Source organism: Candoia aspera, chromosome 3 (assembly GCF_035149785.1).
Source record: "Candoia aspera isolate rCanAsp1 chromosome 3, rCanAsp1.hap2, whole genome shotgun sequence".
Taxonomy (NCBI): Eukaryota; Metazoa; Chordata; class Lepidosauria; order Squamata; family Boidae; genus Candoia; species Candoia aspera.
In genome coordinates, this window is record NC_086155.1 from 97,556,125 (window position 1) to 97,580,785 (window position 24,661).

General features: G+C 37.3%; 1 protein-coding gene across 1 annotated transcript; it reads right to left on the minus strand.

The window, feature by feature from the left end:
- Window positions 1-1,954: 1,954 nt before the first annotated feature.
- On the minus strand, window positions 1,955-15,119 carry RGS18 (regulator of G protein signaling 18). Its single transcript, XM_063298411.1, has 5 exons — window positions 14,712-15,119; window positions 9,974-10,072; window positions 6,636-6,697; window positions 4,030-4,196; window positions 1,955-2,482 (listed from the first exon to the last, which is right to left on the minus strand). Exons 1-5 carry the CDS (start codon window positions 14,825-14,827, stop codon window positions 2,225-2,227), a joined length of 702 nt encoding a protein of 233 aa, XP_063154481.1. The 5' UTR covers window positions 14,828-15,119; the 3' UTR covers window positions 1,955-2,224.
- Window positions 15,120-24,661: the final 9,542 nt, after the last annotated feature.

A 24,661-nucleotide genomic window follows, 5' to 3' on the forward strand; every position in this document is an offset into this window, starting at 1 on the left:
TTTGAATTTTCACTTTATTTTCAAGTGTATTCACATAATTATACCCTCAAACCTAGGATCAAAAAGAGACCACCCTCTTGATTCACTTACATGGAATGAATAGAAAATCAATCACTGCAATACTGTAATATAAAGAAAAGAGGTTAATGCTCACTGAACCAGGCCTTTAAAATTGCAGCACAAGGAGAAGTAAACTTTAGAACTTTCTAGCCTCTGCACCAATAAACCTGCTTATTTTCTTTTGATTATGCAAGGAAATGGACAACATTCACTTTTCTGAGAGGAAAAGCATTATAGATTTGGGGAAGCTTTAAACTATATGGTTAAATAAAAGGGAATATTTTAAAACTGGGACTGCATTTGTACAGATACACTTTTCCTAGTTTGAGCTCTGAGATAGTCCATGCATAGAGTGGTATTCAGGTTTAACTTTATTTGAAAAGACATAACTGGAGTCTTCTTGGAATGTCACACTATGCTTTTATTTACAAATATACAGACTGAACATACTGAAGGTACAGTTTTTAACAGAAAACCAAAGTACGGTGCCCCACATAAGACTTTAAGGCAGATGCTTACAGAATTGTAAAGTCAGCATTCTGCATCTCTTTCTCTGCCTTTGAATCCAACATACATTCTCTCCTCACACATGCAGACAATTGGATCATCTTTAGGGATAACCTTGGGAGGGGAACTTTACATATCACAGGATAGTTTATTCCTTTACTCCTAATCAGAAGTTTCACGAAATGCCCTTATTCTAAGAAACAGTTGTCTAACTACTTAGTATCCATGGCAACCAATCACTTGTAGTTTATGAAATACTAGATTGTAACCAGCTAGTCCTTGCCAGCAGGTTTGAGCACTTTTAAAGTTATTTTTCCCCTGAATTATTGGTCTTCTCTCACTCAATCCTGCAATTCTATACCTGTGTCCAAAAAGATTTGTGCTTGTGATGACACAGGCAAAGAAAAACATCATTCTCCCTTGTCCTCTTTAATTCTTTATTCCAGAATCCTAAAAAGATTTAATCAGGCATCAAGCCCACTGCATCCTATAGAGTTTATCCTCTGTATTTATCTGTGTGTGTATATCCTGAAGTCAGTATTGACTCCTGGCAACTGCCTGGACAAGTCCTTGCAATTTTCTTGGCAAGGTTTTTCAGAAGTGGTTTGCCATTGCCTGCTTCCTAGGGCTGAGAGAGGGGGACTGGCCCAAGGTCACCCAGTTGGCTTTGTGCCTCAGGCAGGACTAGAACTCATGGCCTCCCAGGTTCTAGCCTAGTGCCTTAACCACTACACCAAACTGGCTCTCATAGAATTTTTCCTAGGTATATTTATATAGACTTGTTCCTCAGTTTATTCTAGGTCACATTTAACATCAAGCCTGTGACAATTTGTTTATTCTATCTAAATTGTTCTTGAATGTATCTGTTTCCTCTTTTGCACGAGGAAGCATAATGTTGAGCCTGAATATTTTCACACTTTACCATGTCTCAGAATGTGGTATATCACTTCATAGAATATAAAGGAAGCAAACTGATAGCTCTAATATTTGATGAATAACGCTATCTGATATTTTTTACAAAGACCATTCCCAAATTGTAAGAAACAAGAATTCCCTGCTTTAATGTTACATATATTATTTGGATTTTGTACATGATAAACATATATTTATGGCTGTGTGGACCCATAACCATTATTGCTAAATGGTGCTATGGTTTATTAGGGACTTCACAATATTAGGTGTACTATATATGAGTTGCAGAAATCCAGATGATGGCAACTAGATAGCAGTGATAAATGCTATCACATTAAAGTACTACAGACCCATGCAACATCTGCATTCCTGCATACTCTGAAATACTTTCTGGAAATCAAATTTAAAGTGCTGAACATCCCTATGACAAGCATATTCAACACCCATTTAAGAAGTGCATAAAACTAACTCTTTGTTCCTCTCTTACAGTCATTCAAATTTTTGCAGCCCAGAAACAGTAGGACAAATTTTATGGAGAGGAACTGAGAATAAAAAGTTGTTGGCTATCCATGCAGGAAGTGAAACTTGAATTTTTTGAATCTGATCATCTACCAATACAATACAACACAACACAACACAATGGAAACAATTCTGTGGGTTCTGTGACAACTACCTTCACGTAAACTATCTGAGGCAATGATGCCCCTTCATTGGCATGAAGATGGAGTCAAAGGGAAATTAATTTTTACAGCCAGACAGCAAAATCTGGCTGGGCATCTTTGAAGTCATTGAAAGTAAAAGAACGTGATCTCCGTCTAAGAGCAGAACAGCCAAAAGGTCTGCCATGAAGTAAGTCTAAGTAAAGGTTAGACTTTAGGAAGCGTGGATAACAGTCTTGTTCCATCAGGGCATGAATTTTATTCTGTGCAGCATCAAACATGTTGTGTGTTGGGTGAACCATATTCTGACTTACAGAGACTTTGGTATTAAAATCAAGGTTGACCTAGAAAAAAAACAAGAAAACACTTGGTAAAATAGATTGTTGTTGGTGATTCTCAGTCTTTCCATGTAAGGTATTGGCTTCTTATCCTATACATTCTCACTCAAGTATTGTAAAGAAATCTGCTACATCCACATTTTATGAGAAGCTTGGTCAAGACATGAGATGGGGATATTTTCAGACTCATCCACATTGAAGTTTCAGTCATGAGTCCTCAAGGAATCATACGTCTCATAGGCTTATGTAGATCAGCTTTCCATCTGAGAAACTGTAAACACCTGTCTACAACACCTGGACAAGCTGGGTCTTTTCCTGGGATCCTATGACAGCTCTAAAGTACTACAGACCCATGCAGCATCTGCATTCCTGCATACTCTGAAATACTTTCTGGAAATCAAATTTAAAGTGCTGAACGTCCCTATGACAAGCATATTCAACACCCATTTAAGCGGTGCATAGAAGATTTTCAGTGACAAGAAATGTGTGCTTTCAAGTTGTTTTAAAGGTTTGTGAAAACTGGAGCACAATAAAGCTTTAACAATGTTAACACTTATCTAGTTAGGATTTAGAATGGCTCTGTATCTCCCAGACATACTAATCTTATGCTATTTCTGAAAGGTGAATAGGGTTAGTTTTTTGTTAACTTCACTCGGAGGAAAAAAAAAATTTCTTTCCATAACCTAGTTAATTAATTTGTTCCATTTATATGACCACCCACTTGATTGGAATGTTTTGATCAATTGCACAAGTCATGATTGTCTCCAAGACACATTATGACATGCTGTGCAGGTGTTTTCTTTTCTTACATACATGACATAATGATAGACATTTGTTAGTTAACTATACATGAAATCTAGGCCAATACATTAAGTGTGTTTACCATAACATGTCATTAATATGCAATCCTTAAGTCTTGCTTTTTAAACAAATCAATATTTTTATCTGCTTAAAGCATTACAGTTATTATTCTGAAGGCTGTGTTGTGAAGGTGATTTGTTTTATTCATTTGTCTTATTATCTGAAATCTTGCCAATGTGATAGTAATAGTTTGTATGTACTAATAATTGCACCTGTAATTATTGCTTCAGAAGACTGATGAAGAATAATTCTTATACAGTAGCAATAAATATAGGCAGATAAAGTTCTCAGCAAGTTAATATTTTCATTCTCTATTACTGTTCCACTTCTGGGCTACTGTTGTGGCAGCTGTTGTAGTACAGTTGTGCTATAATCTTGATCCGTTTTCAATAATGGACACAATCCAGATGACATTAAACAGTATAAAACACAATGCTATTGCAAATATTCTTAGAAGTAACTTGCACTGTGGGCAGTGATTTTTGTTGGGAAGAAGTGCTGAGGTTTGTATGCCTAAAGATTTGGGGTGGGGTAGGGTCAAAAAAGTCAAGAGGGCATAACTGAGGCATATAAAAAAAGTTCAGGGTTTTGATCATTGCTGTCATGGCCACTATATTGACACCATCTCCTAGCAGGCATATCCTTAAGGATTTAAAAGACCAATTGTGTTAAGATAACTATTTTCACTATACCTCTTTTGGTGATTCACTTTCAATGAATGTTTCATAAATTGTCTTTGCTTTGAGTAGAAGTTGGGAGGCATCTTTGCTTTTCTTATACTCTTCACATGCCATCCAAAATTCAATGTTCTCTTCACTAAACTCACTTCTTAGGAACTTGATGAATGCATCTAAGCCAGCTACAAAATAAACACTATGTAATCAAATGCACATCAAATAAAGTATAATGACATTTTCTTGCTACCACTTTCAGATTTTTTTTTTGTCAACTCTCTCCTTAAATTACACATTTTTGTAATATTTGTAAGGTCAGTCCTGGAACAATAACTGTGATTTGTATGGTAAAGGATAAGCAGAAGTAATGTCTCAAACCTTCAAGGTAGGGAGGGGTTCATTTTGAAAAACAAAACAAAACAGCTTCCTGAAGAATCACAGCTTAACTTGAGGAAAGTAATAGGAATGGTATATCCTTCCCAATGTGATCCTTGTTTGGGCTAAGAAACAGCAGATCAGCCTATTTAGATCAATGTCAATTTCACATGGATTCATTTATATATTAGTCCCATATGCATATTCATTTGCCATTTCAAAAACCTCCAGCATGAGTCATATTCAAATGCTTTAAATCCGTATTTCTAAATGTATTTTATTCCAACACAGATATTTTATATGCACCTTTGATGTGTTACTGAGCTTAGAATTGCACCACAATACACCAATGCATTCTAATCTTCACACTGACTATAGATTTGATTACATCTTTAGATATTGGCTCAAGAGAACCTTTCAACCACAGGGTTTGGCTCCACTTATATTGGTGGATAAGTTTGATTCCACCTGGAGGCAGAAAACTGAAGAGCAGCAATATCCCTGGTGCATTACTGGGCAGAACCCAGCTGCTAATTTAATAATAATAATAATAATAATAATAATAATAATAATAATAATAAATGTAGAGGTGCAAGTAGAATGTGATGAATTACCTTTGAGGACAGCATTAGGAAATTATACATATTCCTTCAAGCCATAAAATTATTTAGATCAGTGAAGGATCTGTAAATATCAAAGAGCCTTCTCATTGCTACAATTTTAATATTCTACCATCATATGTCCTCGAAGGCAGACTTAGGAAGAATCACAATGCAGAAATACGAAGCAATTACATTGATTGCATTTTACAGATATTCATGTTTCCATTTTTGTCTTAGAAAATTGGATTAATCTGATTTCCACAAGGTAATGTTAATGATAAATAGCTAAAATATATAACAGTCATGGAGCAATATCTTAAAATGAACAAATTGTTCAGAATATAGAATATAATGCATTCAGAACTTGTGTAAACATGCACAAATACAGGGATCAACTTTTTCAATGCTTTGGAAAGAATACTGATGTGGAGTGGAGAACCTAAACAGTTAGTCATTGCTCAAAGATGGCAATGACACAGAACCTGGCTACCTTTCTGGAGGTTTCCATAGGCTTGTCAGCCAAAAGGAATATTTTCTTCTATTTGACCTGATGGAGTTTACATATGGAGCCTGCTAGTCCAGACCTATGCCCATTGCAATGGGCATGAGTTGAATGTTAACTCAAAAGTTGCTTGTATGCTGATAAACGGATTTGCAGTTCTACTTTGCAAACCAAGTTATCACCAGGTTGTTCAAAACTCAGTCCAAGGCCCAGCAAGGAAGCCTTTAGAATAGTCCATATTGAACTATGTAGCAACAGAAGATCACTGGTAATATATAGCATTATAAAGGTATTAAATAAGCACTGCAGAAACATTTAGGAACCATATCTTAATGCACAATTACTGGAAATGACTGAAAGATGCAGCATGGCTTTGCTTTTAAGCCTTGGAATTTTCAAGTGGAAATGGGAAAGGAAGATGATTGGTCTGTTGACTGATGATGTCACAATCGTCAGCCATTTTCATAGAGTGATTATTTTTTCCTTAGTGCAGCTTCAAAAATGGTATGACTTTTTCTTTTTCAATGCTATACTCAACTTTGGATGAAAAAGTCAAATAATTTTATGCTTATAATATTGACATCCTTAATTGTAATTAATATTTTTTCTCTTCTCTATTTCCAACATTCTAAGTTATCTAAATAATAGAATGTAAATAATCTTCAATTAATATTGTATAAATATCATTGTATTGGAACAATACAGTGTATCAAGATTTATAACAACACAATAAAAAACAAAAACAAAAACAAAATGATTTTTTTAAAAAAAATCACTTCCAAGTTAATGGTCACAAGTTCCATTATATAATTGTTTATTGTGCATATAATTTATTTAATATTAATCCTTAAGGGTACATAAAATGTCCACTTCTTCCTTCCATTATTTTCTCCACTGCTGAAGCTCTAATACTTCTAAGTTTTTATAGTAGTGATAAAAATTCAGGGCCATTTTTCACAGCAATCCATCTGTTGTTGGAAGTCAAACTTAATAGACTTCTTCACTTTACACATGGTTAATCCTTCAACACAGAAGAAGAATAATGAAAATATATTTTGCATGAAAAAAATTGAGCCTAGTTGTAAAATGAAAGAGACATTGAACTTTAATGAAGCATAAACCTAGCTGAAAACATTGATACCAACCTTTGTGAGAAATTAGCTGGTCAAAAGATTCAGCCCATTTTTTTACAGTTTCAGGAGACTCACTGCACAAGAAAAAAACAGAGGCATCACATGTTGTGTGTATGCGTTCAGCTTTTTCTAACATATATTAGCTCCTGTTAATTTCAGTTTGTCATATTTCTCAGTGTATTGAATTAGGCTACTTTACCAAAACACACACACACACAAACACACACACACACTTTCCCTGGAGCATTCAAAAACAGCTGATCTGATTTCGCTGGTGTTTTTCCTATTGAATTTTAAAAAGAATAAATTTCCCCAGTATGCAATGGATTGAAAGGAAGCATTGTCTCTTGAGTCATTTTGTTGTACACCCTTATTCTTTATATATATATATATATATATATATATATATATATAAACTAAATAACTAAATAAGTACAGCATTTTGTTTGTGGGATCAACGATTTTTCGAAATGGTAGATGCATAAAACTTGGGAACGAAAGAGAATTGTTCACACTGATATGTGGTTTCAAAGGCTGATGAAGACGCTATGTCCACAGGCTATTTTTAACATTACACAGGAAGCTCTCTGGTATTCAGAAACAAAGATGCAATAGCAATGGTGCCATGACATCAGCACACAATTTGTTTACAGGAAAATAACTTTTTCTCCAAATGTCATGCTATTTTTGAAGGACTTATTTTAATTTAGGGAGTGAGAAAGAAGGTTGCTTAAAAAAAAAAAAAGCCAACTATGTCAAACTGTCCATTGTGCTCCCTGGTCTCTGATTTTGCAGCTCACAGAAAGGTACATGAAAAAGACTCAATCATTCTTCTGCTAAAAAGTTTGAGAAACTGACCTTTTCAAGTATGTGCTGGGCTGCTTTCATAAGCAGTTGAGAAAGTTTGATTTAGATAGACTATTATATATGGCAATTCAGAGAATGATGTAAGCAAAGTCAGGGCACAGCCTTTGAGAAGCTTGCAATATAAATTAATTTAGACAATTTGCAGAGGGGGACAACCAATGAGGGGATAAAAATGAAAGCAGGCAAGGTTGACAAACTAGCACAGGCAGAACAGAATGAAGACAAATCAGAGGGAGATTGGTGAGGTCTAAGATGCCCAGGAAATAATGGGATGGCAGTGCAGACATGGGACTGGAAGCCATCCATCCATCCATCCATCCATGTACTGTATGTGCTTAGATCAGTGCTTCCCAACATGAACACCTTCCAGATGTGTGGACTTCAACTCTCAGATTCTCAACAGTGCATAATAGAAGTTTACATTTAAGCAAGAATGGCTTCTGTAAATACAACACATCATGTGGCCTGGCAAATATAATCACTTACGGTTTGGTTTCTAAGGCGGCCTAAATATTTACAAATATTGCATATTAGCAGATGTATAAAAAAGGGGAAGTCAGAAACCTAACAGGCTTTTAAAAATTTATTTTCTTTGTCCTCTTTTTTTCTTTTTCTACATTTTGATATTTTAATTCTTGTTAAATTTGCTCCATTCATCTATTTTTTTTCCCTTCCATTAACATGTATATACATATATACATATACATATACACCAAGTAACAATACAATGGAGATTTTAATGTTAAGTAATTAGCTTAAGATTGAAACCTTTATTATATAACAAATACTTTGGTATGTCACAGCTTTTATTTATTTTATTTTTTTCCAGTGTTATACTCAGCTTGGAATGAAAAAGCCAAATAATTTTAATGTTTGTAATATTGATATCTTAAATTGTATTTCATATTGATAGAATATCTTCTTTTTTCTCCTCTCTGTTTTCAGTACTCTGAGTTATCTAAATAACAGAATGTCAACATCACTGTATTGAAATAATACAGTGTGTCAAGATTCATAACTACACAATAAAAAGGGGAAAAACAAAGAGTTCTCAGCAGTGGCCATGCTGGTTAGAGAATTCTGGGAGTGGAAGTCCACATATCAGTGATAAACAATCACTGGTTTATATCTACATATAATATCAACACTAATGTAACTAAATTTAATTTAAAGCAAAACAAAAATGAAACAGAAAATAAAAGCATACACCGAGATTTGCAGATAAGGCCAACTGCAGGCTAAATATGTATATTCATTATATATATTCATGTATCACATACATGTGCAATAAAAACAGAAATCAGAAGTCATTTCACAAACATTTACCCTTTTTATAAATGAGAATATTTAGTCTTCAAAATGTCAGTGAATCTATGGCTAGAAACACAGAGTATGCTGGCTGGTGAATTCTGGGAATTGAAGTCCACCCATCTTAAATTTGCTGAGGCTGAGAAACACTGTATTAAGGAAATCAATATCTAATATTTACCATGTTTACAAAGGATACATAGGAAAGAAAGAAAGAAACAGGAAACAAGATGTCACAAAAATGAAACTGTAGATCAAAAAGGATTGTGGGAAGACATGGTTCCCACAAAAAATAGCCTATTTTTTAAAAATCATGTAATCTAAATATGTAACAGCTCTGTTAAGAATTTCAAGAATCCTGTGAGATCTAATAAAAATCATATGTGCATGTCTCTGTGTTGGACTGAACTATCACACTAAGCTGCACAGTGGTGCAAAATAATTGAAAGAGCACCTTATTAATACTGTGCTGAAACCTGTCCTCCACTTCCCCTCAAATGTTTCAGTTCTTTGGAAAAGATTTATTTTTTTCTATTTTTGCCTTTGTTGCTTGCAAGTTCCTTTAGCAATTTGGGTGGTGTTTTCTGAACTTACTTCATTATAGCAAAGTGATACTAAGAGTTGCTGAACTCCCCACCCCATGCCAATCTGCTCTGGTGGAGCCATGTCATCCCCATGCCAGGAGGTCCCTCATGATGTTTTTCTTGGGGATTTAGGTTAAAAAAAAAAAAAAAGGCTGCAGGGAATATATCTGTTCAATGAGAGACAGGGCATTCACACATAGACATTCCCTTGATTAGCTTCTTATTTAAAAAAGCAGAAGCAACCTATATCTTACTCATGAAAGCTTTTATGAAAGCTTCTCAATAGAAAAAAAATGCTCCCCATCAAACTGAAGGAGAGGGGCAGAACAAATGTCACAGACATGTTCAGCATAGCACTACTTCCTATGATTTAGAGCAGTGTTTCTCATCCTCAGCAACTTTAGGGTGCTGGCTGGGGAATTCTGGGAGTTGAAGTCCACACATCTTAAAATTACTGAGGTTGAGAAACACTGATTTATGGTGATGGCAAAATCAAAACAGCCTGTAAGATAGGCATGCAAGAGATGTTAAATATGGCTCCTTCTTCAGGACACTCTTTTTAAGTATATACTTTTCCAAAACAAGTCTCACCTTGATTCCTTTGCTAGTTTTTCAAATTTGTCAAAATTCATATTTGGGTGCAGTTCAAACTTATGCAAGAGACTTAGCCGGTTCCTCTTTTCGAGAGACCTACAAGAGAATCAGAGTTACTGTGGGTTAATGTTGCCCTGCTCAAACACTGGAAAAAGATTTTTAGACATTTCCCATTTGCCAGTTCAGAGTGGTTCTGTAAAACTCATTGCTTCCCTTTCACATATGATTCCATAAATGTTGATGTTATTTCTCCCCTGTTTGCTAGAGAGAATAATGGATTTCTCACACTTCAGAATATATTTACATATGGAATCATCTGCAAAGGGTAAATGAACATCTTTTCATGTTGGTACTCTTTCACATTTACTTTGGTGACAAGAACAGTAGGGACGTGAGGGGAGGAAGGAATAGGCTTTATCTTAGTGAAGCCTCACTGAGATCATAAGCTTCTGATAGCGTGCTGTTTCAAATCGGATAACAAAAGAGGAAATTCAACAGTTGAAACTATTAAAAGGAAACACAGTTCACGATGGATTCAGCCAAACTTGAATGTATTAGTTGGTGCATCACTGCTTCCTCCTTTTATAACGTCAAATGATGCAAAGTGGGTGATGATATGATATAATGATAGGTCTCCTTTCCTCTGTTCTGGTTACTTGGTTGCCTTATCATGTGTTTTGTACAATTAGATGTTATCACCTTGAAAGGGAAGAATGGGGAGGGGGGGTTGGAGCTTTCAGCCAAGACCACCCATCCACTAAAACAAATTAAGACATTTGTCCTTGTACCACTTTTTTTTTTTTTTTTGGCACCTCTGAGTCAGTGTTAACTCCTGGTGAAGACCTGGACTAATCCTGCATTTTTCTTGGCAGGATGTCAGAAGTGGTTTGCCCTTGCCTTCTTCCTAGGGCTGAGAGAGAGTGACTGTCCCAAGGTCACCCAGCTGGCTTTATGCCTAAGGTGGGACTAGAACTCATGGTCTCTCTGTTTCTAGCCTGACACTTAACCATTATACCAAACTGGCTGTCTTGTACCACATTAACAAGCATCTATTGTAGTCACTATAATGAGTATAGAGATAAAGGATTTTTTTTTCTGGAGGCAACATCTGGTGTCTCAGTGACATCCTAGACCATACTCCAAAAAGTAAATGAAGCTACAAAAAAAACCTAAACATGAGTTACATTTAATATAACTCTCCATGCATTTCATAATGTCACCCTTCTTTTACATTATAAATGGCAAAGCTTTCTGGAAATCATAGTCAAGACTTTGGAAGGCTGAATGCAGGCTGTGTAGTACAACCTGCTGCTCTCCAAATATAACCATGCTGCTTGAAGGGTTAAGGCATTGTAGTCCAAAGGTTCTAGATGGCATCAAATTTTATTTGTTTATTTATTTAACAGGTTTATCTAAGCAATAGAACTCTGAATAGTGAACAGTGGATAAAAGTACAATGCACATTCAAATTCAATTTGTCAAAGCCCCTGTAAAAATCTCCTTGCCCACATAGCACATGCAGACATGCTGGGTCCCACTAACAACCTGGCCTCAATGCCTGGGGAAAAAATCAGGTCTTCATGGCCTGCCTTGAAAGCTGGCAGGTCAGGGCTACCTTAATCTCTGGGAGGAGACTGTTCCATAACATGGAACATGGAGATGGCCTTGATGGAAATATTCAGAAGCTGTTACAAAAAGAAAAATGATGAAAACATTCCTTGAGTATTAGGAAGAGACCAAAGCTGGCTCCTCCCTGAATCACTAGGGAATAAGAGAGAGGAAAAGCACAATCAGACTTGCAAGATTCTGTTCATAGGGCATATCTCAATAAAGCTTAGTTCTAGCCATTTTGTGGAATTTGTTTCCTGATGTGAACAACCTCAAAGGGCTGACAATAAGGCAGGTGCCATGACAGAGAAGGCCTGCTTCTTATGCTTCAATATCCACCAGGTGATATTGTTTACCCAGGGGACCTAGAGTATGCCAAGTCTGGATGGACCATCCTGAATAGGCAATCCTGCAAGTCACGGGGAAGACAAGTGTGATACAAGTAGCTTTATGTACACAATGCACAACTTGACAATTTACAAACTCATTTTTTTTTAAAAAAAAATAACTATGAACTCGGAACTGTAATTTACAAGAATCCAACCAATATTCATTATTTACACATTTATATCACAGTCTAGCATAGCCATGTAGCTAAGATGGACAAACATATTTTCTATCAAGGCACTGTTATGTTTTTAATTCAAATCTTATTGCTAAACTCACAATACTTTTTGAAATCTGATTTCAAACAAGGCTGACGTTTGTCTGCTGGTTTTGAATTTGCATGTATGGATTCGTTGTAATCATTCAAATCAATATACATACAAACAATAAGCCATTTCCTCACTTTCCAGTATTAAAGCTGTGAGTGTTGCTGCTTACATAACCCAAATGCACCAGCTATCAGCTGCGCACAGTACGGAAGTATTAGCAGGCTTGCAGGAAACCCAAAGCTGGCAAGAACGCAAACACTTGGGGGTGGGGGAATGACTAAAAGAGAATGGGCATGATGATGCCATAAGGCCTGAACATGCACACCAGGCATGGAATATTGAAAATTACTGGGATCTTGAACAAGGAATATTTGCATAGCAATTATGTTGCAGGTTCCATTTGCCACTCTATGCTGACATTCTAGAATCTGTAAGGATGATTCCATGCACCATGTTGGCATATCCTTTTAATGCAGGTAACCACACACAAATAAACCTTGGAGACACCTGGGGCTATTCTAAGGCACTGCTGCAAATGTCTGCTTATATCTCTTTGACTGGACCTGTGGCCGTAACACCCAGCCAAGAGGTGCAGTTCTTGGCTGAGAACTTTAGAAACCTTCTGCTATCAGTGTTAATAGAGTGAGAAAGAGAGCAAAGTTTTACAACCACTAGACTCCATCCATCACTACAGTTCGCAAGGGTGGCAGAGGGCAACATGATACAATATAGTAGAGTAGCAAGCAGGGAAACCTCATCAAGCATTGGGTTTAGGTGCTTGGGAAAAACAGTGATGTGCTCAATTGCCATGCAGTATTTCAGAGCAGCACTTTACAAAAAGAAAATCAAACAGCATTGGGGCAACTTTAAAATAAAATAAAAAAAATAAATTAAATTATCTCTTAATTGTGTCTCAAAAAACTGGCCCTTGCATGGGCAGAAGTTATATGTTTTCCCCCTTACACATTTTCCCAGAGCTGTAGGCAATCAGAAAGGAGACTAGTGTTCTGAGACAGAATTCTTCAGTGAATTGTCATGACTGCAGTTGAGTCACTATTTATTTATTGGTTTATGTATTAAATTTATACGCCGCCCATATCACCGTATAAGTGAGATGTATAAGTGTACTCACTGTATAAGTGACACAGTGCTAATAAGGACAAGGAATGTTTTTTTCTGCCTAGAGGACACATTGACTTGAGCTGATACCTACCTACTTTGACTCTTCCCAATGCTAATTCAATATTTCTATTTTGGGAGAGGGGATGCTTTAGGAATCTGCCTCCTCTTGGCCATAGGTGTGTGGGCAGGTACTTAATCATGCTTCCCCTTGATACAGGATCTTACAATAGCTACTGTACATAGACAGATCTTTGGTTCTGATCTTGAATTAGCTAAAGCTCTTCCATTGTAATAGGAGGAACACATATCTCCATATGCTGAATTCTGATTTCAGTGACTTGGAACCATTTCAACTGTTACAGCATTCTTTTACTTTGCTTTTGGGTCACAGAGATGTACTGGCCTCTCTACAGCACAACTACAGAGACAACTAACTTAATTGCTTGGATTTGCTTTATCGGTATGTGTTCTTTTTCTTTCGTATTTCTGTTTAAATATTTTTGTACTCTGCCAGAGTCACGTTGTTTCAGCTGGGAGGCCATATAACTGTTACAAATAAATAAATAAATAAATAACATTAAAATTTCAACAGCATCAAACAAAATCAACAAAAATGTATTCACATCTGTATTGGAGAAGGTCGGAAGTCACTTTCTGTTTCTTCTCTCTCTCTCTCTATACTGCACTTTTATAGTTTTTCTTTTTTCTTTAGCCCTGCACTCTATCTGTTCTATATTCTATAGTTTGTATTTTAATTATATTTGGAAAATTAATACAATTCTTATAGAACAATAACATTTCGACAGAATCTTAGTATGCTTTCCTGTGGATTGGGAAAAACAACCCAAAATATATATTTGTAAAAGTTTTCAGCTCATGCTTTGCATTTGACCAAATGTACACCAGTTTCTGCATTTGTTGACATTTGTTACCTGCAACAATGAAATGGTAGTATTTACTACTGCAAATCCGTCGCAACACCTTTTAGGGGGGTTTCTGGGGGGGGATGGGGAATGGGGAAAATGATTGAATAAAACTTGCACTGAAGAAACAAGAACATGCTCTCTCTTCCATGTAGCTGCAAAAGTTGTTAGAAAGTAAATCAGTGCAGGCTCAGTGGAATATTTTCCCTCCCTCCCTGATTCTTGTCCATTAGTTGCAACAGTAGGTCAGTGCTTGCACCTCAGAGCTGGCCTTCTCTTTCCCCTTCAAAGCCCTAGCTTGCATGCTATTTCTGCCCTGAGCAGTGGAATGCAGTCCTGACTCAGTATCTTGTTATTTTTCACACTGAGCAAGAAGGTCACAAAATAATGAACATTCATTCAAAACCAAACCCCTCAGTCTCTTACCTGCTTCCTGTATCTGGCTTTGCCCCCTCTTTATTCAGGGATTTCATGATTTTATAGAGTGATTTCACTCTTGATGCAGAATTTAGCTGAGAGGATAAAACCAGCGGGTTATCCATTTTGCTTGTAAGCACTCCGTCAGATTAGATCTCCCTCTGATCTTTCTTCAGTTGCACGTTAATAAAGCCTCAAAGACTGGATTGCTCTTTGTTACGTTGCACTTACTTTGAATCTTGATTTGGCATGGGTTATTGAGTTTGTGGGATGTTCCCCCACTACAGTCTTAGCTGCTATGATAAGCACATGTGATCTTTTAGAGAAGTTCTTTTTTTTTTTTTCACCCAGAAGTCATTTCTTCAAAAGAGAGATTAGAAATAGGCCCATGTTTTGCAAGTCAGAAAGATAAGCATAGGTCTTCCTACAACTTGTGGCTGTAGCTTGTGGTTAGCACATATGAATGTGATATTTGGTCAGACAAGATGACATTTAGCACACTATACACTGAGAACTAAAAAAAAGAAAGAACAGCCACAGCAGGAGAGAAAATTGATGTAATTTCCTCTTATTACAGTTTTCTTTCATAGAGCTTAGAATAGCTTAAATGGTTAACAGTAGTTGTTCGGTCAGACACTGATGAGGACACATATTAGCTTCAGCACTGCTAAATTGTGTGTGCTCTTTGACCATTTCATGTATTTCATACATATCCAGACCTTCTCCTAGGAGCTCAAGGCCCTATGAATGGGTTAATGTTCTCTTCATCATATGAGAACCCTGTGAAGTAGGTTAGATTGAGTGGCAGAACACAACTGACCATTCAATAGTGAACTTTTGATTGACCATTTTTGACCCACAATTTTCTAGTCAAAGTCTGGCTTTTATAGATATTTCCTTCAAGCACATATTCTATCCACTAAGTATTACCTACAAACACCATCCTTTATCCTGTCTGAATACAGCTCTACAAAATGTCACTAGAATTAGAATCACAAACTTCATCGGGAATTTCTACAGCAACTTTAGAACTACATGAATTGGAAACTGTGTGATATGAAAGCCAGCTTTGAGAAGGTTGTGTGTGAGAAATAGCATTTTGTGTTGAACCTCAGGTTTTGGTCCCGTTTCACATCCTGTGATTTCTGTCTAGCCACAGATACATTTAGTAATAATGAATACATCTTATAGACACGCATATACTGTATCACACTCATCTTACCATTTCAACATTTGGCATTCTAACATTTCTCACACAGTTCTTGTGTTTCTTAGTCAATACAACATTAGCACAGAAGATCTGTGTATTCCTCAGGTCCAGTGAAAGAGCTTTTGATGGGCTCGTCCGATAGCATCTGCTCTGTGTTTGTGTGTGTGTGAAAAACCTGAGGAGCCTCGGTTCTACTAATCCATTAAAAATAAGAACTACCACTAGCAATTGTTTTGTCTTCAAGATTAAGTATGAGGAAATCTGCATATTCCCAGTTGATAGTACTTCTGCAGATTTTACTCGGAATTCTATTCTATTTTGTTCCACAATAAGCTGCAGGGTTTCTTGTTTGTTTTAATTAAAATACTTCTGCTAAAACATGTTAATATACTGTATATGTACTTGCGTACTTGCAAAATAAATATTAAATGTCTGTCTTTTCCCAGTATATGTTATTTAAATGTGCATTTAAATAATTGAAACAGACCAAGCAACCTTTGGAGTATCTATTGGGTGGATTGCAAATGTTGGAGTAGATCTACAACATGGTGATAGCTATTACCAGTTAATTTAATACCACTAGTGCACAGTGCAAATGTGCATTATTTCCCCAAAGACCTTTGTAGGTCCTTTCATTATAAGCTAAATATACAAATGAAGTGAAGGATAAGGGGAGAGACCAATGAGGTTGAACGAGACAAAAAAACAAGCCCATATCAGAAATAACAATGTTTAACTCCAGGAAGAGAGAAAGTAATCTCAGGAAGGAAGAGGCAAAGAAGAAAATAGCAGGGAGGTCTTCCAGAAGAAGGAGAGAGAAGGGTAAGGGGGGGAAAGGGTAAATATATATTTAAATGGTAAATGCAATTAGTTCATTTTGTACTAATGTTACTGAAGTAGGTATATACACTGCTTCACTTTCTGTTGCAGCCGAGCCCCAGGCCAGTCTTATAGCAGTGAGGCAACTGCCTTAACCATCAGATGCTGGAGCCCATAGATCATTCCATCTGAGCCCTTAGCTAGGAGCATAGAGCCTCACAGTTATCCCTGAACTCCCACAGTCCATAGATGTGCTGGAGGACCATATTACACTGTTAGTTAAGAAACAGGATTAGAACACCAGCACAACTGACATCTGTGCATGGGGGAGAGGAAGGAGTCATCTTATTCCTTGCTTCAGATGGCACAATCTTTTACACTAGCCTTGCTCTTGCATGCAGTAATATGGATTTGTACAGGCTGCCCTTGTGTACATCATTATTTTGTATGCTGCCAATTTTTTTCCCTTCTCAATCATTTGTTTTCTTGAACAAAGCAAACCCAATATTGATTTTAGAAAGGTAACATCCTTGTATTCTGGCATCATCTGCCTTCTTCTGATGTCCTCTTAGATAATTTGTAGACTAAGATGCTTTTTACAAGCACCTTAATAAAAGCAATACTGAGGATGGCTGAGTGAAATCAAGGCTATGCATCAAGTCATTCCCTCATATGCAACACAGTAAATAAATTCAGGCAGCCTGTTTCGTTATCTTGCTTCTTACTCATTTGCTGGGAAATGCGGATTAGAGAGGTTTTGTTTGTTTGTTTGTTTAATAAAGGCACTGCTCTGGATGGTACATACTATCATTTACACTATATATGTGCAAATGTTTTTCATTATTCTCATATACGAAATATAATTTTTAAAATTCAACACCAATTACTTGTCAGTGTTATGTGGCTTTTTAATGCGAATACCCAAGAATATAGTGACACCTGTTCTAGAACCAGGCTTGCTCAGAGATGGGAATGATAAGATCAGCAATCACATCACCACTGTTGTTTACATTATATGTCACGTATGGTAGCAATCATGTACTTAGGCCCATCTGCAATCAGTAGGTTGGCCTGTAAGAGTTAAGATCTGCTGAAAGGGGGCTCAGATACTTTATGTTTAGATGATTCAAGCTAGGGCATCTGAAAGTGTAGCCAGAAAAGCTTCTCCAAGCTTTTCCAAACAGAGGGAATTCAGCTCCCAGAATTCTCAAACAGAATGATGAGAATGGAGAGAGTTGAAGTCCACGCGGAGTGTCAAGATTAAGCTAGAGAGTTGCTACCTGAGAGTATCAATATGTGGCAACAGTGACAGTAATGTCCTAGTAGGATCAATGATCTGATTCAGTTGAAACCAGCTCCTTATGTTCTTAAATGATGGTTCCAAATTATGTGGGCTCCTGAGCAAGGTATCATCAGTAGACAACCTTTGAGTACACACATCTCCTTGTTACTGATGCCACTGCCAGATCTTTGTGCAGGCTGCTTCCTTCTGTTGTTACTGTTTGCACCTTTTGAAAGGAAAGTAAACAGTAAAAGCAAAGAGGAAAAGGAGGAAGGGGAGCCTTAGGCGGTAGCAGTGAGACCCCCGGTGAGACGTAGCCCTTAGTAAGACACTCTTTTGCAACCACACATGGATTGCCAAGAGATCCAAAATAAGGAACCCATTATAAGATTTTAATGTAATGCAATACTACATGTTTCAAAACATGAACATTTTTTTAAGAAAACACATATATATTGAATGTATGTATTCAATGTATTTATGCAAGTGCATTTCATAGCAAGCTGTTTATGCAGTGTGTGCTAGCGTTCAAGCAAAGTCTGGGTCTTCATAACTTAGCTCACACCAAAAATGGTATTTTTGTTTTTACTGCACTGAATGTTTGATTAATATTAATGGTGTTCCTCATGAGTAACTTAATCTGAATGCAACCCTGAACTGAACAATAGTCTTTTTTTTTAATGCAACATTAAAAGAAAACAGCTGAGCAGGATAATATCTCAAACAAATTAACAGATGGTGGGTTAAATTATAATTGCTGTTAAACACTTTAAAGAAAGAGGCTGTTTTGGAATGAGCTTCAAAAGATCTCCCTTCCAGTGTTTGCAAGGTTAAAATTAAATTCTGGCCTCAAAAGTAGGCTGTATGGGCTATATTACCTCCCACAATGTAGCCTGCTTGTTATCACCCTTTTCACTGTAGGTGTCTTCCATTACATTCAGGAGCTTCAGTTGTCCAGGGCAGAAAATGGAACCAATTGCAATCTTAATGCACATAACAATCTGTACATGAGCACACACATATAAACACACCTATACACGTTTATATACTTCCACCTTTCTATTTTCTTTTTTCCTTTGCTTTTTGTTCTTGGCTTGTGTTTCTTTGCAGTGCCTTTGTTTTGTTACTTTACTGAAAAAGAAAACAGAACAAAAACAAAGTCCTGCATACTTCGTTAACTTGACAAATGAACTTTGCATTTTAATCTTCAATAGGGAACTGTTAGGGAACTGTTTCTTGAATTCTAGGAGGTAGACTACACATACACAGAGAGAGAGAGAGAGAGAGAGAGAAATGAGAGCTATCTATAATCTAGCTGTTCTGTAACATTGATATATACATCCTACACTGCAAGTAACAAACCTGTTGAACTAATGCTGCCAATTTTTTTTTTAAGTACTTCTGAGGCCTGAAAACTCTTACTTCTATGTACAGCTTTCTTATTCTGGAGCAACTCTTGGTTTTCTTCTGAACGTATCTTGATTTTCTCACAGAAGCTTCATAATCCATTTAATTCAAGAAAACGCCAGAAAAGCCTTCCCAGTTATTTCTTCTTCATTCCTGGTATCACTTATATTTTGAATTTCATCACCACCCATCTCACTCAAAGAGTGACATAACACAAGCAGGTATGTAATTGGTGTTGCACGCTAGTAAGTATCCTGCAGTATTTCTTAGTTTGGTATTGCCTACAAAAATCTCAGTCCTGTTGCAGTCATTGTGTGAAGATGATCAAGCCACTCTACCTGAAGGAATTTCACCATCACTGCATAAAGATGATTTAAAGGACTATGAATGAAATCCATCCAGTTACCATGCCACCAAATCCCTTAAAAACAATGTGTGTTATTGGGGAAAGGTGCTGGAATAGAACGTCATTTGTGGTTTTTCTCACTACATCCTCTCTGTAGGGTTAAGGTTGTTGTTGTCACCATCGTGAGAGAGGGAGAAAAGAAATAGAAACTAGAAAAAGAATTGCTTCTTAATATGGGGATGGTAATTCCTCTTTGCCTTTGACAAATAGATATCAAACTGTATGTATGTTTGCAGTGTGTCAACTTATGTAAAGCTCTGCAAAAGCTCTTTTACTGGAAGTGACAGGGTTGGTGCACACAGAGACCTAATTTAAAACCCTTTTTATTATGCTTTTAACCTTGTAGCCTTTGGCAAAAGCAACCTGTCCTTTCTCTGGCAGCCTATTCTGCAAAGAAAATACAGGTAGAAGAAAAAGGCAGTGTTAGAGCGTAAATGATGGCCCACTCACTTTTGGCTTTCCCTGTGATTAGTACATGGGTATGGCTTTCAAATGAAAAAAGCTTGTACGCATATGATGGGAAGTGATGTTCCACTCAACTTCCCCTTTTACCTATTATAAACCATGTTTAATGGCTCTGGTGGTTTATATCAGGGCAGAATTCAGCCAGGGATGCTTTAAAAAGGTACATTGTTCAGATGTTAAAATATGAGATCAAAGAATGTGAGTGTAGGTCCTCAAGCTGGCCTTCACCTGCAGTTCCTCTTCTGATGCTCAGCATTGTACCAAGAGTGCTTCTCCTTTGTGCTGAGTAGTAAAAGTTCCAGACGCTTAGCAGAGATGTGGTAGGTGCCTGTTCCTCCGACTGGAAAGCAAAGGATAAGAACAACCTGGTAGCAGGGCTGCTGTGTCTGGCTCTGAGATAGAGGGGCAAAAAGATCATCGGATTCTCCAGCAGAGGCCAAAATATGGACTTTTCTCCGATCCACAGTGTCAGAGCCAGGATGATGTGAATGTCAGGGATGCCTCTGACAGCAGATGAGAGTTTTTCCCCACATGTGGTGGGACTCATGTAATAATTCCCTAGTCGTACACTGAGTCGTACAGTTGGGGTTCTGTTAAGGATCCAAGTTCCTTTATGAACTGAATTCAGGATCAGAGTGCCATTGAATCAGCATTTAATTCCAAGCTGGTTTAATTTCATGTCTTCTTTTCAAGATGTAACCCAACAGGGATGTAGATCCGATGAGTCTTGACTAGCAGAGTGATTTTCTCAGTCTTAACTTATAAGTATGTTGTATTAATTTCTAATGGATGGATTTCTATGTTAGTGATCATAACTCCTTTTTTTTGCCATCAGGGACATTGGAGCTTCTATATTGTAGGGGGAAGGATTGGAGAAGTTTTTAGCATGACTTTAGAGGCCACTGAAGTCAAACATCCATGTCTTATGGTCAGTACCTTTCCTTGTTTTGGTAGATGCAATGATTATACAGTATATCATTCCAAGGACCAAAGAACTATAGCTTAAATCACATTAAATTAAAGAGAAATAAAACCAGACAAAGTTTTGCTGGGTTGTACATAATTTACACAAATCCTACTTTCCTTAAGTTGTAACTGTAGGCAACTTTTGAGAATGTGACTTTTTTTTTGTACATCTGGCAGAATCAATGTACATGAAAGTCATCCTCCCTATAACATTCAAACCCCATATTTGAATTATTGACAAACTATATTTCCTTTTTTGTGCTTCTATTAAAAATGAATGCAGCTAATCTCAGCTCTTTAACTGGTTCTTTTCTCCTCTGCTAGTTACAGATTCTGATAATTTCATGTACAAGTATGGAGTCTCTCCTAGAGAATGAATCTAGCTTTGTTGAGATGACTACTTCTCTTACAATTTATCTTCTATATCACCAGATGAGGAAGCTATGTAGATTGTCACTTAAAAGACAATTTATCTTTCTCTTGTGGGGTGGGTCAGGACACACTTCTCAACAAAACACTATGCTGCAGCCACACTCACCAATTTTATGGTAAGCTTCATATAAGCTCAGAGGAATCATGATAGACAAAAGATAATGCCAATAATAGGCAGCTTGTTTTTCAACACCTGCCTCCTGTTTAACTAAGGAATTTTTAAAAAATAAAATTGCAGCTACCAAGGGAGAAATGCACAGGAACATTGATGACCATAGATTTTATGTGCCTTAGTCTTCCCAATGTTGGTGGGGAGGGGAGAGGGGGAGAAAGGAAGCCTTTCTATTGATGACTGTTTAAAACTTTGTAGTAATTTATAGGCTTATGTTAGTACATAGTGGCCTGCGTAGCTTATTTATCTCACTGCAGTTTTCTTCTGTATCACAAGGTCAGTCCTTATTGGCTATCCCTAAAACCCTATGGGCTTTAGAACTTACAGAAGAGGCTAGCCAGTCTAGACAGTCCAAAATCATTTTTTTTTAAATTGGAACCTTGTTGCCTGCCTTGTTGAGTTATATTTGGTAATCATAATGGGAAGGAATGCATGTGGGGCAGAGTCCCTCCTCCCCCATAGCTAGATTTTAAGACATCTATAATGCACAGTTAATCAAATGTGATGAAACAGTGGAAATTCCATCAAGGGAACATGTTCCAAAAATATTTCATTAAATGTTGAGTTGCCTAGGTGAGCGCACAGACCTTTCATCAACTCATCAAGCAGCTTCATTTAAAGATATTATGAAGGATGACTTCCAAGATTTCTTCTTTTTCTTCATACTACAGTGGGAGATGAAGAGTTGAAAATTAAAACTGAATGCATTTGCATGTGAAAATGAATCTGGTGGCTCGCAGGAAGTATTTCCACATTTATCAAAATTGGATGAATATTTATGATGAGTTTGCTCACTCTTGGAAGGAACTGTAATTGGACCAATCATTTTGGTTGATATGATAACCAATGAACTGCCAACATATGGCTGCTTTATTTAGCCTTTGGAGGAAATCCATTTCAGTCTCACAGAAAGATGGCTGTGTAAAAATAAATACTTTTAGAGTATATCTAAATGAGACTCAATTTTACTTCATGTAGATTTGTCATCTGGGGAGTATAACCTATCATGCAGTTTGAATGAAAACAATCCTTTTTCTTGTTCTTGGTTTAAACTGTATACTTTAGGTCAGTTTTCCCAACTTGTTCTTTTCAAATATATAGTGATTAAAAGGTAAAGGTTTCCCTTGACATTGAGTTCGGTCATGTCCGACTCTAGGGGGCAGTGCTCATCTCTGTTTCAAGGCCAAAGAGCCAGCGTTTGTCCGTAGACACTTCCGTGGTCATGTGGCCGGCATGACTAAACGGAACGCCATTACCTGCCTGCCGAAAGGGTACCTATTAATCTACTCACATTTGCATGCTTTTGAACTGCTAGGTTGGCAGGAGCTGGGACTAGCAACGGGAGCTCACCCTGTCACGTGGATTCAAACTGCTGACCTTCCGATCGGCAAGCTCAGCAGCTCAGTGGTTTAACCCGCAGCGCCACCATGTCCCCTGTATGTAGTGATTAGATCTCTCAAAATTCCTGGCCCTATGGCCAAGTCATCTGGGATAATTCTGGGAGTTGTAGTCCCACCACATCTGGAGGGCACAAGATGGTGAAAAGCTTCATTGCGGTAACTTGTCAATCTGCATTGCTCACATTGCCACAATTTGCTATCCATGCATAGATGGATTATGGATGTGGATATGTGTGCTTTCCCATGTATGATGTGTTCTGATGTTTTTATTGCTAATTTTAATTTGTTTGCCACCCAGAGTCATATGTTGATTTGGGGAGCCATGTAAATTGAATTAAAAACAAATGAATTAATGGATAAACAATTAAATGTGTGTCAAGACATCATCACACAAGTAATGCAAATTATGTAACTTGAATCAGTCACAACATACAACTGTATGTAATTTATGTAATTTGCATCATTAATGTCATGATGTGTGTAGGGCAATTGTTCCTCAATGCCTACCCTCCCACGCAGTGGACACTCATGAATCTGTGGACTGGGAGGAAGGAGTTGTAGTGGGGGAATAAAGGATTATGTGCATGAACGTCTTGAATCAGAACCCAAGGCTTGAATGTCTCATTTCTAATGTGGGCTAAAAACGGTGACTGCAGATTGGCACTAGAGCACTAGGACTATCTCCAGGGAAGATTTGGACAAACACGCTTTACATCTCTGTGAGAGCTATGGTTATGTTTCCATGAACAGGCTCTCTCAGTCTAATTGCTGCATGGCCCATTAGTGTTTCAGGATAGAAATGTTGGTATTTGTTTTTTTCTGCTTTTGGCTGTAAAGTCATTAATATTACCATGGTAATTGAGTACTTTCTTAAGTATCAGCAGGGTGAAGAGGTCTAACTTATTTGTCCTCAGTTTTGGTGTTAAAAAAAAAAGCTGCATTGCCTGGGGGAGGAACTTGCCTGGACTTGTTTTAGTTTCACTTTTGTAGCTTGCCAACCCAGTTGCAGCCCAGTCCTCTCTGAGCACGTGTTAATGCACAGCTTGTAAAATATGTTTTTGTGCTTTCTGTAAATACATTTATTTTTATAGAAATGCTTGGTGTATGTGATTTTTCTGATCTCTCGGGCCAAACGCTTTCCAGCACACTATGACAGGTTATGGGCCCAGCCCAGAGAGAGTAGAGAGATCAGCTCCACACCTCATGCACATTTTTAAAGGCAGATAGCAAACCTGTGAAGATTTTTCTTTGGAGCCGCCTAGAGATTTTTCAGCCACTGCCAGTCTGCAGGACAAAGAAGCCAGCTGAGGTGCCTAGCAAAAGAAGGAAGAAGCCATGGTTGCCTCCCAGCTCACAGCAATGCCTCTGGAGCGCCTATCAGAGACCAACTATTTGAATTG

Excerpts from the sequence above, each read along its gene's own strand:
- RGS18 (XM_063298411.1), bottom strand. The coding sequence starts at position 14,827 with ATGGATAACCCGCTGGTTTTATCCTCTCAGCTAAATTCTGCATCAAGA. Across the intron at positions 6,698-9,973 it reads AAACTAGCAAAGGAATCAAG|TGAGTCTCCTGAAACTGTAA; the intron begins GTGAGACTTGTT and ends TTTCTTGTGCAG. Across the intron at positions 2,483-4,029 it reads AAAGTGAATCACCAAAAGAG|GTCAACCTTGATTTTAATAC; the intron begins GTATAGTGAAAA and ends TTTTTTTTCTAG.